This window comes from Rhinolophus sinicus, chromosome 13, assembly GCF_057876585.1.
Source record: "Rhinolophus sinicus isolate RSI-liver-muscle chromosome 13, RSI-T2T, whole genome shotgun sequence".
NCBI classification, from domain to species: Eukaryota; Metazoa; Chordata; class Mammalia; order Chiroptera; family Rhinolophidae; genus Rhinolophus; species Rhinolophus sinicus.
In genome coordinates this window covers 60,027,646-60,043,541 of record NC_142513.1, presented here as the reverse complement: position 1 = coordinate 60,043,541, position 15,896 = coordinate 60,027,646, and the positions used below count along the sequence as shown (strand labels likewise).

The 15,896-nt window shown below is 50.6% G+C and overlaps 3 protein-coding genes across 13 annotated transcripts in view; all 3 read left to right on the top strand.

Moving 5' to 3' along the window:
- Positions 1-1,690, top strand: part of SEC11A (SEC11 homolog A, signal peptidase complex subunit) — a 44,203-nt gene extending 42,513 nt beyond the window's left edge. For all 8 annotated transcript variants that reach the window (XM_088789476.1, XM_088789473.1, XM_019743471.3 and 5 more), the window contains 2 exons: positions 903-960; positions 1,159-1,690. In XM_088789476.1, coding sequence (XP_088645602.1) covers positions 903-960; positions 1,159-1,209 — 109 coding nt within the window. In that variant the 3' untranslated portion in view covers positions 1,210-1,690. The remainder of the gene's footprint in view (positions 1-902; positions 961-1,158) is intronic.
- A 145-nt stretch (positions 1,691-1,835) lies between these two features.
- On the top strand, positions 1,836-12,632 carry NMB (neuromedin B). 3 transcript variants are annotated; one of them, XM_088789477.1, is made up of 3 exons: positions 1,836-9,065; positions 9,692-9,864; positions 12,500-12,632. In XM_088789477.1, the coding sequence occupies exons 1-3, from the start codon at positions 8,909-8,911 to the stop codon at positions 12,572-12,574; spliced, it is 405 nt and encodes a 134-aa protein (XP_088645603.1). In that variant the 5' UTR covers positions 1,836-8,908; the 3' UTR covers positions 12,575-12,632. The 3 variants fall into 3 exon arrangements, with proteins under 3 accessions (XP_088645603.1, XP_074173691.1, XP_074173692.1); XM_074317590.2 differs by lacking the exon at positions 12,500-12,632 and adding an exon at positions 11,596-11,871; XM_074317591.2 differs by lacking the exon at positions 12,500-12,632 and adding an exon at positions 11,591-11,871.
- Positions 12,600-15,896, top strand: part of WDR73 (WD repeat domain 73) — an 8,871-nt gene continuing 5,574 nt past the window's right edge. The window contains exons 1-5 of one of the 2 annotated variants that reach the window (XM_019743524.3): positions 12,600-12,739; positions 13,289-13,356; positions 13,637-13,725; positions 15,123-15,211; positions 15,814-15,878. In XM_019743524.3, the coding sequence (XP_019599083.3) occupies positions 12,699-12,739; positions 13,289-13,356; positions 13,637-13,725; positions 15,123-15,211; positions 15,814-15,878 (352 nt within the window). In that variant the 5' untranslated portion in view covers positions 12,600-12,698. Of the gene's footprint in view, positions 12,740-13,199; positions 13,357-13,636; positions 13,726-15,122; positions 15,212-15,813; positions 15,879-15,896 lie in introns of those variants that run through there. The other variant, XM_088789468.1, reaches the window with a different exon arrangement.

Below are 15,896 nucleotides of genomic sequence, written 5' to 3'. Positions count from 1 at the left end.
ATGGGCATCACATTTGCCCCGACAGAACTTAGAGTCCACGAGGGGAGACAGATACTATACAGCTAGTTAGGCAACTAATTATGTAATTGAAATTGTGTTGAAGACTTCAAAGGAAATATATCAGGTGCTATGAGCTTATTGAACAGGTGGTTTTACCTACTTTGAGGGGACAAAGTTTAGGAGCAAGAGGAAAGCGAGAGCTACTGAAAAACACAAAAGTGTAGCAGCGAAGAGGAAGGCGTGGCAATAGGTACGCGGTGTGTTACAGAAACCGAGGAGAACGGGTTTTCAGGGCCAAGTTTGTGATCATCTAAGTCCAATGCTGCAGAGTAAAGGGAGGTGGGAGCTGAGACTGGTCTGCTGCGTATGGTGATTTAAACTGTTCTAGAAAGTTGCAGGATTCAGAGAGCCAAAGCCAGGTTGCAGGTGTTTAAAGAAATGAGAGGACGGGGAAATCTTAAGTCCCGGTACAGGGCTCTTACTCTCACTTTTGGACACTTAGCATGAAGTACTTTGTAACGTCCTGGCTGTGTCTGCCTCGTCTCCCCAACTAGATTGACAGTTCCCTGAAGCTTGTGATGACAACCCAGCCCCAGCACTGAGTCAGCGTGTAGCACTGGAGTCACCAACTCGAGGTCTCAGACCTCGGCTGTGGTGCTGGTCCCACCGCACAGAAGCCACGTGCTGTGTGCAGGAGCCTCTGTTTCCTCATCTATAAAATGGTGCTATTCCTAACGTCCCTCTCGCCGGGCTGTGGAAAAGATTCATAGGACGGTATATACAGGAATGGGCTTCGTGAACGGAAAACTCGTTTTCTGTCAGAACTGAGAATGTTCGGAAAATGGTAACAGCTACTGAGGAAGTTCCGTGACCATCAGTTTTTTGTTTGTTTGTTTGTTTAGATTTGTTCCTTATATTGGGATTGTGACGATCCTCATGAATGACTATCCTAAATTTAAGGTAAGATCCTGTCCTACATGTTTCATTAAAAACGTGATCTTTTGCTTCATTTGGGAAAGTATGGATTACAGTTATAAGACGGAAAGCTAGTTGGATAGTTGAGTAATGTCTCTTGGTCACCAAGGCCAGTTCAGTAACTCTGAGGACGTGTGACCTGTGACGGCTTCTCTGACTGTGTCCTGTGTTTCTTTTCTCTAGTATGCAGTGCTCTTTTTGCTGGGTTTATTTGTGCTGGTCCATCGGGAGTAAGAAGTCTGCCTTGCTGTTCCTGGAAGATGCCGCACTTTTTGTTACTGATGTCTGGAGTAGATGCTGGTCTGTGATTGGTGGCGTGGAGAGCACACGTGGTGGCACTTCTTGGTAGCACTGGTTTGCGTTAGTTTGTGTTTCCACGCCAGAGTCTGTGTGGGCGGGTGTGTGGGCACCACCGCGTGCACTCGAGGGGACATTCAATCACAGGATTTCATATGTTGTCATTGTCACACTTTCGCATTTTTGTACATTCGTGAATTTTTTATATTAAAAGGTTGAGCCAAAGCCCCCAGTGTTTGTACTTTGAAGCCACGCTTCACTTCTAAAGTGCCTACAGAGTGCTGTAAATGAACACGCAGCTCGCTCTGCACGAGTTGGAAGCATCATTCCTCCTTCTAATGGGAATGGCATAGACTGAGGTGGTCGGAAGTCTTAACTTTGCAAAATTTTAAATAAAAGACTTTGCATATTGAACTTATCCCTGACTTGTGTTTGTCGGGAAAGCTGCTGCATCTGCCTTCCTGCACTGGTTTTTAGCCCCCCTGGGGGAGATAAAGGCTTTGGTGTAAGCAGTCCTGCAGCTAAGAAGGTTGTCCTCATACTACCACTGTTTTTTTGTTACTTTGTTGTGTTTTTGATTTTGTGAAGCCAAAGTAGCCAGTAGGACGTTCCTAGAAAACCGTTTGTCATAAACTTGATTCTTGACTAGGGTGTGACCCCGATGTGTATAAACCCCCCCTAGTGTTACTGAAAGGTTCAGAAAAATCTCACTTTGCTGTACAGACTTCTAACCTTCTCTACACTTGAGCCTTCTCAGCCCTGTGTCCACGAAGCCGTGTGTTCCAGCTGGAGGAGGCGTGAGGAAGGTGCTGGAGGGCGAGCATGCTGCTTGTTTTCTGTAAACTCCAATTCACCTGGACCTGCCTTCAGTTCCAGGTCTTGTTCATGTAGACTTCAGAAGGCAAGGTTTCCGGGGTGAGTGCAAAGCCAGGTGTGCTTTTCTTCTTTTGCTGTTGATGGGGAGAGTAGGGTCAGGCGATGTGTTTTAAGCAAAGAATGCTCTTCATGCTTTCTTTTCTCGGGCTAATATGAAATCTCAAAGTAAGCAAGTTTTCTGTGTTGGGCGAAATGCACAGTTTCTACTATTTGTTCAGCTGAGGTGGAAGTCAGTTCATATTTCAGTGCTAATGGAATGAGACTAGGGACAATTCATCTTCCGAAGGCCTCCCCTGTGGAGAGTAGTGCCATCTTAAATCCATTAACAAGGCTTTAGCCATCAGGCCTTGGGCATGGGCTCTTAATGATCCCAACAGAGGATGAGACTTGGCAGATCGCTGCTGACAAGTGCTTCCTTCTACCTGTCTGTGAGGCTGTGATAGTGCTTCCGTTGTCTCATGGGCCAAGGAGAGTGCCGAAATCGCCCCCGTGTGTGGAATGGCAGGAGAGTGCTACTGACTCCATTTCCTCCCGAACCGCCTACAGAGGATGGAGTGGGCTGCTCAGTGGCGTCAGTGTCCGAGCCGGCCTTCCTGGGAGTCCCCTGGGGAGAAGTAGTGGGAACCCCAGCTCGCATGGGTGTAAACTGCCTCGTCCGTGTGTCCTCAGCCATCCAGATTTCTCCTCCTTACATACGTACTGGGAGGAAAACAGTAATATTTTCCTCACTTGCCTATTTTCACACCCAGTTTTGTGAAATTACTGTTTTTCCTCCTTTGCTGGATGCTCTAGTTGGAAGCAACAGCTAAATTTCTCTGAAAACTAATCAAAGCACGTGAAAATATTTGAATTTCTCTATTAGCCAAAATAAAAGAGGTGATTTGTGGGGACAGGTATGATAGTCCCAGGTGTATATGGTCTAGTTTCGTGCTAAAACATAAGACTTAAAACTGGGACATTGTATTAGTAAATATAATATATTTTAAAAGCTCTTTGAAAAATGTCAGAAACTGCCAGAGATGTTTAATTTGGTGTCTTAATGGAATGAAAAGCTCTCTGACATCTGGAAAGGCTTCACCGTTGTGAGTGAAGGGAATCGAAGAGAATAAGAATTGATAAAACTTCAAATGAGAAACTGGTAATGGGGTTGTCTCTTGGCTGCTACTCACCCACTCTCCTTACTCCCACTATTAAGTCCCTACGTGTTATTTCAGGGTGCCTGTCCTCAGTTCTCGTCCTGTGTCTCTGTTCTCTCTAGACGCTTCCAGTTGCTTGGCCCGTCTTTAAACTTAAGCCCCTAGCAAGAGCATAGGCTTGGAATAAAGGCTCCGCGACCCTTGAGTCCCTTGCAGAAGCTTGTTACCAAGTCCGGGTGACCCCTCAGAACATGGTTGTGGGGGCTGTCTCAGCATCTGAGGGCAGCCTTCTTAGACCTGCGTCACTCTTGAGCTTCAGAAGTGATGCAGCTGATTCTGGTGGCTAAATGGGTTGTCACCTTCCTGAAGACGTCCCTTCAGTCAGGACGCCTCCTCAGGCTGTGTTCCGGCCGAGTTGATCTCTGTCACTATTCTCCCTCACTAGGCTGAGCAATACCAGATAGGCTCTTAGAAATTAAACACCAGATAGGACACAGCTATGGTGAGTCTGGATGTAGGAAGAATTCTGTGTAACCGAGAAGTGGGAGAGGCTAGAACACGCAGGGATCATCCAGAAATGGTGAGGACCTTGCCTTCCAAGAGTCCTGGAGCCTTCTAAGCCCTCGGGATGTTTTCCAGCCTCAGCTCTCAGCAGACCCTACGTTCTTACACCCTTGGCATTGGTCTCACTGTACAGACATCCAGTCTTTGCTTGTGCTGGTTGCGGTGCCAGCTCACTGCTCTGCCTGCTGAAAGCTTTCTCGTCTCGCAGGCATTTATTGAGCATCTGCTCTGCGCCAGATTGTGGGCTAGGCCCTGGGGACACAAGGATGAGTAAGGCAGGTCCCTCCTCTGCCCGTAATTCAGGGCCTTAGCACGGGCAACGTGTAAACAGATTCTTTCCGCCGAAAAGCCTAAGTGCAACGATAGATGCACAGGGAACTCAAGAGTGTTTTTATTCTCGACTAAGCGCTCGAGCGTCCGGTGCTTCCTGCTCAGTGCTGCCCGGACCTTGCTCATGCTTCTCGGGGACACTGCACCCAGAGTGCTTTGTGCGATGTGTGTCCCGCTCCCCCAGCAGCTCCTCGGTGGCCTCAAGGCAAGACCAGCCTTTGATTCAGGTCCCTGTCAACAGCGCTTTAGATTTATTTATACCCTGCTTTGTTCCGAAAGGGATTTGCAGTGACTCATAAAGGTACATCTAGTACATGTGATAAAGATAGCAAATAACTGAACGTGTGAGAAGAGAAAGGGATGAAAAAAGGAGTGATACGACATCAAAAGATTCTGTTGTTTGCTGGAGGAGATCCATAACATTGGTTCTCAGCTCCTTAGGGGTTAATGTAAAGAGGGACATAATCATTTCTGTGTTTTATGGAATGGGCATAATAGATTTTTTTTTTTAATCTTGTAATGATACTGAGGACCAAGAAGTTTCCCTCCTGGGAACTCACTGCAGGGACACTGTGTGATGTTATGCCTTAATCCCTGTGTGGATTAGGCTCGTGATTGTCACAGAGCTGTGTCTGAGAAAGGTCGTTAGTGTAGGTATAGCTGCTTCTGCAGAGAGCGACTCACAGAAGACCAGGAGCCTTCAGCTAGCTTTCTGGTAAGAGTGTTCTGTAATCTTTCAAAACTCATGACCTCTTTTAAGAAACATACAAATATCATACCTCTCTCCATTCTGATGCAGTCCCCCTCACGTCTGTCATATCTGATCTCTTATTCTCACCAGCCGAGAATATTGTATCTTGCTTTTTCTTACGTTTGTATTATAAAAACAGTAGTTACTCAGCTGTCATATGTAGTTACGTTATTATATTGTCTGTGACTTCAAGCTATAGATTCTTGTTCTGCCAGCCTTAGGGGTGCCTGGAATGCTGCCTACTCTCGATGAAGAATCATTTCTCTTGAATTCTTACTTTAACTGGCCTGTTTACTTCGATTGTTAAGCTGGATTCCAGCTTTAATTCAGGGGGTCTTGTTAAAAGGATTTGTACTTTGCACTATGCCAGGCAAGTAAGTTTGATCAAAGCTGTCCTCCTGACAGCCTATATAAGTGAAAAAGAGAACCTTGTATAGAACTCGTTTCTTGGGATTGGTCTAAAGCAGAGGTAGGTAGATATGCTAACATTTCAGTTCCTCAAGCAGCTCATGATGTAACAGGCACTTGATTGGCTGTCCTTTCAACACCAGGGCCTCAGCTGCTATCCAGGGAACCTCTTTTCCCCCCGCAGTGGGCTTCAGATTTATAGCAGGCTTTCCTTTTCCCGGTGACAATATTGAGCTCTTAGAATTGCCATGTGCTGTGTTAAGTGCTTCTGAATTTATAACAGTTTGATTTGCTCTCAGTCCTCAAAACAAACTCCTTTTTACAAAGGAGAGAAATCAGAAGCTAAGCGATTTGCCCAGCATCTTCTGGTTCATAGATGGCAGAGCCGGAACTCAAAGTCGGTCGCTTTTATCATGGCCCAGTGCTGGGTGTCATAACCCAGTCCTTCTGCCTTTATAGAGTCTAATGAGACTCTTACTTGGAATAAACCCCACAATTGCAAGGCCCTTGGGATTTCTTCCGTAGAGGTTCTAGGTTATTCGTCCGTGGATTTGCTCAGATTAGTCAATCTAGAAATAGTGAGATTCTCAGGTGAATTTCCGAGCATTTAAACCTCTTTGAAGTTTAAAGAGTATTTATTTCAGCTACTGAAATGCTCCTGGAAATACGTGACTATTACACCCAAATACTTACGCAGGCTGGGCCTGGGGCTTCTCACCAGCTTAGGTTTTCACAACTTCCCCGAGCATCTGAGCAGCAGCTACGTAGCTCGCTTCGCCACTGTGGGGATTGTCACCATTTTCTCACTTCATGCAGATATTTTCTCTTCCTATGAATATTGCCTTAAAAACATTTTATATTTTGACAATTGACTTGGGAAATCGTATCAAATACCCCTGATTCTCCCTCCGTCTCTCTTAAAGATTCTGCTGTTTTTTTCTGATTCTGCAGCCCCTTCCCCGTTCTGAAACTAAAGAGCAGGACCTGAGATACCCCAGGGTGTTTCTCCTCATCTCCCCAGCCCGCAGAATGGGGGTCTGTGGTCACGGTTGCCCGGGGAGTGATTTTACTAATCTGAGCAGCTCTACGCTTGTTGTCATTTCGTTTTACTAGACTCATTTCCGTCCAAGTTAAAGTCCTGCTTTCACTGTCTGTGTTGTCCTCTGTACCTTTCATGTGTTTGAAGGCCACACTCTGGTTTTCTCCATTTGTTTGACTACGTCAGAATAGTGCTGGTGATCAAAGGGCACGCAGGTGCTGTTGGAAAACAACAGATGCAGTTGTGAAAGGTGTCACTTGTGATGGATTCCAATTTAATGAAAATACAGCAACCAGTAATATACATGTCCTTTATTTAAATGTGTTGTTGATGTTGGTGATAGCAAGATTTGCCATGCATCTTTCCTGCCTTAATCATCTTTTGGATTGTACTGTGAATCTTCCTGCGTTTTCCGTGGGTGTCCTTGAATGTTGTAGAAACTCTGAAGAGCTTCCCCATGTACCCCCATGTGATTCACTGTACGTCTTCCCGGGGGCTGGGGGAAGCCCGGCATCACAGTGGACTTGGGGAACAGGCAGTGGCAGGTGAGGCCTTATTTTAAACCTAGAGCCTGTCACTCCCAGGAGAGCCCACGGAAGTGCTATCTTGGTCAAGCCACCCTCTCTGCAGGGCCTACTGCTTCTCATTCCTGAGTGTGTTTCGTAGCTGGATGTGGAGCTGCTGCCCTGCTCCTTTCTCCAGGGTCCTCAGAGGCCCCTTTTCTCCAGTGCCAGGTTGACAGACAGAATGATCCCAGGGGCATCTGGGGTCGGTCTCGGAGCTGTGAACCCAGGCTGTGTCGGAGAAGGTTTGGCTGACATGTAAATGAACCTATCAGAACAGAGTCCCAGAAGAGAGGTGAAACTCTTAAGTCAGCCTCTCCCCCAGAGAAATCTCGACCAAGTTGTTTGAATTTGGGATGGTCAAACAGAGTGAGTGTGCTTTAGGAAAAGCATCTTCTGCCCTGTGTGACTTTGGGGCCCCAACAGAGTGGCCCGAACAGACCTGAAGTCTGATTCCAGTGTGACATCTGGGCAAGTGGCTCAACCCCGGAGCCTGTTTCCAGCTATGAGAGAGAAACTTACCAGATAAGGTTCCTTCAAGCCTTTAAGTGAGGCAGCACTCAGTGCCAGCTCCTGTGTGTTCCCTTTGCCATCCGTGGAGCAGAGAAGATAGGAGGGTGTGGACTGATGCAGAGGAAAGGGGGTGACTTATGGGAAGGTGAGAAAAGCTATATCTGCACCGTGGTGAAGCCGTGACAGGAATGCAGAGGTGTGACTGCCAGGGTGGGGGTGATAAGCAAGGGGACTGGGGGTGGAATGTCCATGTCTCGTGTGTCGTTCTCCTGGGAGCTCGGCACGCCACGCAGCTTCTCGTACACGCTTCCCCTTGTGGGGGTGCTCCGTAGAGCAGCGGGCCTCCCAGCAGCACCGTTACTGAGCAGCTTCCGTCAAGCCACGCCGTCCAGAGTCCAGGGCTTGGTCTGCACCCTGCTCCTGCGTCCGGCCGACGAGATGGTAAACTCCCTTGGGAGCCAGGAATTACCTTTTGTCTCCTCTCCTTCAGTGTCCAGCACAGTGCTCAGAACACTGGTGTTCAGTGAGCGTTTAAGCTAAAGCACGTGTATTCTGGAGCCCAGCGTCTTCCCTCCTCAGGAAGTGGTGCCACTGACCCAAACTGGTTCCACAACAAGGCTGGACGGCTCCTTGGGAGGAGTGACAGGGCAGTCCTGTAGGGCTACTGCTTCCTGCCACGCAAAACAGTTGCTAAGAAATGTAAAAGTAATAAAAATAGGGCAGTGTGGTTGTTCCAATCCTATAGTTGAAGAAAGTGAGGCTTGAGGACGTCATACAGCTTGTATATGGACTCCTGCTCCAGTGCTCTCTCCCCTGACCCAGAAATCTGTCTCCTGCTCAACTGATATGCCAGGCTCTCCCCAGGGCATGTGTGTGTGTGTGCGCGTGTGTTGGGGGGTGGGGTGCTTCTTATCTCACCATCCATCATGCTACTTTCCCATCCCGAGCTCCTGCTGTGATTTCCAGGTTACCTGGTGAGTGCTGGCAGTGAGACCGGTCAGAGTCCCAAGAGGGGGGGATCTCCTCGGGTGCCTGGCATTTTGCTGTGCACTAACGCCTGTGTGACACAGGAGGAGGCATCCCCCACTTTTACCCTAATAAAGGGAGGCTCAGAGGCAAAGTAACCCCGTGTTGGCCCAAAGCGGGAGGAGTGGGAAGGGAGGAGGGCCAGGTCCTTAGCCTGAAGGTGGTGGGCTCGGGCCAGAACGCCCCACGGATGCGGTGCCCACGAGGGGCAGGAGTGCGAGCTTGCAGGTCGTGGGTGCCCCTGACCAAAACCCCTGTACTGAGAAAGAGCGACAGGGCTGACGCGCTGAGAGGGTTCTGGGAGGGCGGGGGCGCGGGCCGGGGCGGGCTCTGCGGGCAGGCTCCGCCCCCAGGGGCAAGGGTTTAAAAGCAGGCAGGGCGGGCGCCGGAGACTCGTGCAGCGGTGGCAGAGGCGCGCTCAGCCACAGCCATGGCCCTGCGGGCGGAGGGCGCTCGGTGGATCAGCGGCCTCTTGCTCTTCGCTATGCTCACTGCCAGTGCCGCCCGGCTCAGCTGGGATCTCCCGGACCCCCGCAGCCTAGCCAGCAAGATCCGAGTGCACCCGCGGGGCAACCTCTGGGCCACCGGTAAGTCTTCGGGACCGCGCAAGCGCCCCACACCTTGCTCTCACCCCCTTTCCCTTCTCTGGCCACCCCTCAGCCATAGACATTAGTGTCAGGGCTGGTGGGAACCCTGGGCCTCATCTAATTGAATAGATGGGGAACCTGAGACTCAGGTCAGTGACTTGACTAAGATCACTCATCCAGTTTTCAGCAGAGTTGGGGCTGGATCCTACATCTGCCTGCTAGCTGGTGTCCTTTCCCTTAAGCAAGACTGCTGACTCCTCTTTTAACCTGTGTGGCTTCTCTCTGCACCTCCACCTTCCACGTACCTCTTCATCTCCACTTCCTTCCCTGCTCTTTTCCATCCCTCTTCTAAGCAGACGGCACAACTGGCAGTTTCTCCCTGGCCCGTCGCACCCTCTTCTTAGCTGTGCCATCTTCTCCACACCCTCCGCCTGTTCAGAAAAAGTTGAGGTACAGGCTTTGCCACCATCCAGGGGTCTTTATGGCTCTTTGGTGAGGACGAGGGCGATGAGGAAGGTTGCAAATATTCCTGCCATGAGAACTGAAAGGTGGGAGAGAGGGTAGCTTTCCACTGGGGTAGGATTCTCGCTCCCTGACTTCCTTATGCCTCGGCACCTCCTATCTAGGTCACTTCATGGGCAAGAAGAGTCTGGAGCCCCCCAGCCCACCGCTATTGGGGACAGCTCCCCACATCTCTCTGAGGGACCAGAGATTGCAGCTGAGTCATGATCTGCTCAGGATCCTCCTGCTAAAGAAAACTCTGGGCACGAGGCTCATCACCCCAGCACCTCACACCCAGGTGAGCCAGGCCCCCACCTCGAGCCCAGGAGAGAGACTCAGCCAGGTTGCCCCTGGGTCCAGTATTGAGCTTTGGGTGTAACTGCCCAGCCAGGGTGTGATGGGCCCCAGAAATCCAGGGGTTCTAGGCTCCCCCTGTGATCCAGAGTTCAGAGGGAGAGGACTCCAAAGAAAGGAAGCTGACAGGTCTTCCCAGCAAACCCCACAGAGCAAGAAGTGGGGGCGGAAGTTCCTCTTCACCAGCTGCCCGGTCTAAAGTCATAGCCTAGGAGTGTCCAGCCTCTTGCAGCTGGACTTTCCCTCCACAGCCCACACAGACTGGCCCTGCTCCGGCTGTCCACTCTTATCATGTCCTGTGTGTGCTTGTAGTTAGAGTTGGGGTGCTGAGGCCCAGAGAGGGCAAGAGAAGAGTCCGTTAGCAGCCAAGATAAGAGTCTGATCTTGTTCACCGTGACCGGTGCTCTTCCAAGTCTGTCATCTGCCTCAGTGACCTGTGCAGGCTTCATTGTGGGCTGGGTAATTCTTTGCTGTGGCGCAGTCTTGTGCATTGGAGGAAGTTTAGCATCACCCCTAGTCTCTACCCACTAGAGCACCCCCCGACCTCCCCAAGTGTGACAACCATACACTGCCAGAGGTGCTCTGGCTGGGGACAGGGGAGGGAGTTAAAATCACCATAGGTTGTAAACCACTGACCTAGGGGTTTCAAGGCCCCAAAGCTAAAGACAAGCCAGCTTTAGTCTCTAGACTGGGACAGGGACAGCCTGGGACAGGCACAGCCCATCCATTCCCTGTTCCTGGTGCTGTCCTCATCCTATACCACCTTCCCTGGTACTTTGTTGCCCTTGCAGAAGGTCATGTGATATAGAATGTGGGTTCTGGTGACAGTGCGCTAGACTCAAAACCTAGCCACTTAGTTGACATGTGACCTTGGAAATGTCACTTAACCTCTCTAAGCCTCATCTTCCTCATCACTAAATTGGGGATAATAGTGCCCATCTCCCATTAACTGAGACCACTTATGTCACATGTTCAGCATGATGCCAGGAGCACAGAAAGCGCTTAGTAGATGGGAACTGTTGGAACTGTTACAGTCTGTGAGCTCCCCAGCAGTGCCTATTGCTGACTCACTTTTGTACCCCCCCCACTGAGCCCAGCATATAGAGCGTACATTTTGAGAGAAAAGAGGGGCATGCTGTAGAGAAGGTCCAGCCGCGTCAGCCTTCCTGACCCTCCTCATTCACAAAGCCGCCAGCTCCTGGGAACCTCAGATGTGAGGGTGTGGCTTGGGTGGGCTGAGTCTGAAGGGAGATGCTGTTACCTCCTTGGTTTTGAAGGTCAGAAACGTGCTGACCAGCTAGAGACTCAGGAAGCAGTACCTCGTCCTGGGGGGTGGGCTGCAGAAGTGAGGTCTGGTGGGTAGCTGGGGGTGGGGACTGACAACACTGACGCTGGCAGAGGGCCAGGTACCATCCTTGGACTTGACTTCCATGATCTCCTTTGACTGTCATGACCACTCTGTGAGGTCAGGCTGTTATGTGAGAAAACCACTGCCCCCACCGCTCTCAGGCCCTTCTCCAGGGACACAGGTGCTGGGGGGTTGGGGGAGCTGCCGCAGCTGAGAGCCTGCCGCTGCCTACCTCTGCCGATGTCCAGCACTTAGGAATGCAGGAGGCCCCTATCATTTGCCTCCTCTGCCCAGGTCAATTCCTCTGTGTGTTCCCCTTCAGTACAGGAGGCCGCTGGTGCAAATGCTGCAGAAGTGATGCGATTAATGAGGAAGACACGACAACGTGGCTTAGATTGTGCCCTCCCAGGGACGGTGCTGAATGGGACCCTGGTAGTGGCCCCATCTGGATGTAAATCCTGGGCGCAAATCTCTGTTACTCCAATACTGTGATTTCTGGTGGGGTTGCCAGGAATATCACCAACGCAGACACAAATTACGTTCCTGCTGTATTTCTTGCTTCCCTGTTGAAGTTGTGAATAAAACCCTGCCCTTTACATAGAATGTCTGGTCCTCTTCTTCCAGCGTGTCCGAGGAGATGGGAGGGAAAGGGGGCTGGAGGACCAGGAGTTCAGTGAGGTGGCCTGGCACCAGCCTGGCACTGACTCAGAACTCCTACTCGTTCGCTCATTCAGCAAGCAGGTACTGGACACCTGCTGTATGCCAGGTCCTGTGCTAGGCAGGGGAGTGCTGCTCGCTCCTCTACCACTTACCGGCAGGGGCAAATCTTGTTTCCTCAGTAAAAGGGAACTCCTACACTACCGGGCCTCGGGGCTTTGCTTTCCCATTCATTTCATCCTCGTGCCAAGCTTTGAGGGGAGGGCCCAGCTGGGATCCAAACCCCATTGTGCTTTAACGCTCTTCTCTGGCCTTAGATAGGATTATTTGCCAGAGTTAGCAAATAAAAATACAGGACACCCAGTTCGAATTTCAGGTAAACTGAATCATTTTTTGTGTACGATGTCCTAAAGTATGGACACACCTATAAGAAAAAATTATTCGTTTATCTAAAATTTAAGTTTAATCAGGCATGCTGTATCTTATCCGGTCGTAAAAAGGGCGGTATATGGTCCTTCAGGCCCCGCCCGAAGCTGACCTCCTGGGAATCCCTGACCCTACGTCATTTTTCCAGGGCTTCCGCCGGGAGAACCCTGAACTAGCCGGGCAAGGGCACACTGCGTCGGTAGTGGCACTCACGCAACTCTAGGCCCCGCCCCCCGGCATGAGGCCACGCCTCCAGGTCAGCAGGTCGCGTCCAATTCTCGCGAGAAGACGGCTCCCGCCCCGGAAGGTTCCCAGACGGAAGTGGGGTACGGGAAGCGACAGTTGCCATGGAAGCTGCGGAGGACTGGCTGGTGGAATCCTTGCGCTTGTAAGTCGTGTGGGCCCGGGCTCGGTCGGAGATGTGGGCCTGGCGCTGGCTTGGCGGGCGCACGGGCTCGAGAGGTGTCGGTAGCGAATCCTGGTGTGGGCTGGCGCAGCACTGAGTGCGGGGCGGGGCCGTACACAGAACTCCGCCTGGGCCTCGGCTCCCGCTTCTGGGAAATGGCCTAAGTTTGGGTGCGCGGGTTGTGTGAGGTGCTGGCGAGAGCAGTGCTGTGGAGGGTATTGATACTAAGTGACCAGTTATTTTAGGCCAACCTCTGAGTTGAACCCTGAACACAGGTTGTCTCACTGATTCCTCACGTCAGCCTTGGGAACTCGGGGAGTTTCGTTTTACAGATGAGGACGGAGGCTCAGGGAAATAGTGACCGGCCTGGTCCCTGTCACACAAGGAGCAAAATGTGTAAGCAGACTTGATACAGGGTCTTTCTGACTCCAGAGCCTGGGCCCCCAACCACTGAACCATGCTGCCCTCTCAGAGTTCTTTAACAGCCGTAAAGGGCTATGCACCGTGCGACAGGGTGTCCCTATCATGCAGGTACCAGGATTTCCATGCATTCGACCTCTCAGGAGCCACTCGAGTCCTTGAATGGATTGAGGACAAAGGTGAGAATATGGAATCCCCTCAGGCGCTCAGGAGCTCAGCCCAGAGGGACCCAAGCCCCTCTTCTGAGAGCCTCTCCATCACTTGTAGCAATTCTGTACCCCGTTAGCACTTACATTCCCCTTATTAAGGACTAGGTCTCTTCCATCCCCCGTGAAGGCTGCGTGAATACCAGTGGCAATGGTATCTTTGCTTTGGATGGTTTGGTTGAGTTTCTAGGCCCAATTATGGTCCAAAATCTTTGTAGCAGTTTGTCACAGCTACTGCTGTTTCTTTTTCCAGGAGTCTTTGTTGCTGGCTACGAAAGCCTGAAAAAAAATGAGATTCTTCATCTGGTGTTACCTCTCAGACTTTCTGTAAAAGAAAACCAGGTAACTTAAAGTATAAATGCTGAGTGTATGTGTCTACTTTTGCTCATTTATTAAACCTTTATGGAGCTCCTATTGTCTACTAGATACTGTCCAGGATTCTAGAAAGAGAGATGGGGGTCGGGGGACAAGCACTGGGCCTGCCTTTATAGTTTGATGGGGGAGGCAGAGATGCACAGAGATAAGTGCTAGGGAATATCCCAAGATTTACAGAGGGCTCCTAGAGAAAGAGGTCAATTTTATTTTATCAAAAATAGATTTAGGGAGCCGAAGGGTATAGAGGGCAGTTGAAACCCTTAAATGTTTAAGATCACCGAGGATGAATGTGTAGTGAATAAGGAACAAGAGGAGAAGACGGCTAAAGACAGAACCTCAGGGCATACATTTAAGGAGTGGGTGGAGGATGAACCCACAAGGAATATTCTTGGAAGTAGGAGTCTCAGAAAAGGTCAGTGTTCAAGAAGATAAGAGGAGAGAACGTGTCAAAAAGAAAAGAGTTGGTAGCTGGCTGATGTTGCTATAAAATCACTCTGATTCATTTGATAGGGCAGACCTGTCCCTATTGCCCTGGGGGAATTTCCTACCTGATGCTCTCATCTCCCCACCCCACTCCCCCAAGCTTAAACCAGAGCTCCCCCAGACTGAACCTTGAGGAGAGACCTGATTTACCTCCCACCTCATCACTGGCTTTTCCTCTGTCCGCTTGTGCTACCTCCTTTTCCCTGCCTGCGGTTCCTCGTATGGAGATGGTAGAGTCTGGTGGCTAAGAGCATGGACTTGGTACACTGACTTGGGTTCAAATTCACAACAAATCCCTGTGTGATCTTAGAAAAGTTGCTTAAGCTTTCTGCCTTAGTTTCGTTATTTTAGCACAGGGATAACTATAGTAGCTGTGTCACAGGGTGGTTGTAAGACTTCAACATGATAAAGCAGGTAAAGCACTAAATACAGTGCCTGATACAGTAAACTCTGGTATCAGAGGTAGTTGTTATATTTTTTTTTGCTAGAAGAACCTACCTGACTTCCAGTGGGAGGTGGCAGGAGAAATGGGGATGTGTTAGTTGGTTGGTACCTTGCAGCTTCTTCGAGGAAGCTGTTAAGCCTCTGTCACTCCTCTAAGAAGGCCTGGAGTATGCTTGTGCTAGAGTGAAGGAGGCTGGTGGAAGGTTAGGAGAAGGGTTTTGGATACAGGAGAGAAAGGAAACTGCCCATGTAGGCAGCTGAGACCCACACCGACAAATCACAGCACACTGAGGCCCTCCAGAGAGAAGCATCTGCTGCCAGCAGAGCAGCTTCCATGGCTTCCTGCCCGGCTGGGATCTGATTCTTACCTAGAGCTCGTCTGAAACACTCCTATGGAGAGCAGGCTCTATCTGATCGGCCACCCCTTTGTATTTCAGGCTTTATTCACAGAGAGAGATTTCAAGGTATGCCACGGAGGGTTTTCCGACAGGTCTGTCTTTGATCTGAAGCACGTGCCAGACACCAGGTATGGTCAGCTCAGTGACCCAGACCTTCCATTCAGGATGGAGTGACTGAAAATGTCGGGGTATTCTGCCTCTTTCTCAGCACACGGGCACATGTGAGCACATGCAGATCTGGAATACAAAGACCATTGCTCGGTGGCGTCATGGCCCCTCAGAGACCTTTCGGCTACTGTAACTGACAGATCTGTGGAGCTGTTCCAGGGAATAGACAGAGAGTAGAAGGATGCTCGTAGTGTCTCAGAGCTGATGGTGGGTGGCCGGGGCTCTGGCTCGGGTGGCAGAGGCTGAGAGTCTGGGTCAGGGCTGTGTGTTCCGGCTCCGTGTTGGTGTCCTCTCTAGGACACATCAGGCCACATGGAAGCCTGGGCTCAGTCCCATCACTCTCCATGAGCTGTGGGCCTGTCCCTGAAGTGGAGTGAGCCTGCTCCTCCTCTGAAATGAGGTGACTGGTCTGGATGATGCCTTCCTGCAGTAAGCTTTCCTGAGGTGGGGCGTGTAGGAACCCCAAGCTGAGTGGGCTGGAGAGGGGAAAAGCTGGGGGTGAGGAGGGTGTATGTGGGTGAGCTCCCGGCTGTCGGGACTGAGATCTCTCCATCCTGAATAGGTTGCTGGTGACCAGTGGCCTTCCAGGTTGTTACCTGCAGGTGTGGCAGGTCGCAGAGGACAGTGGTGAGTGACTGACTTAGT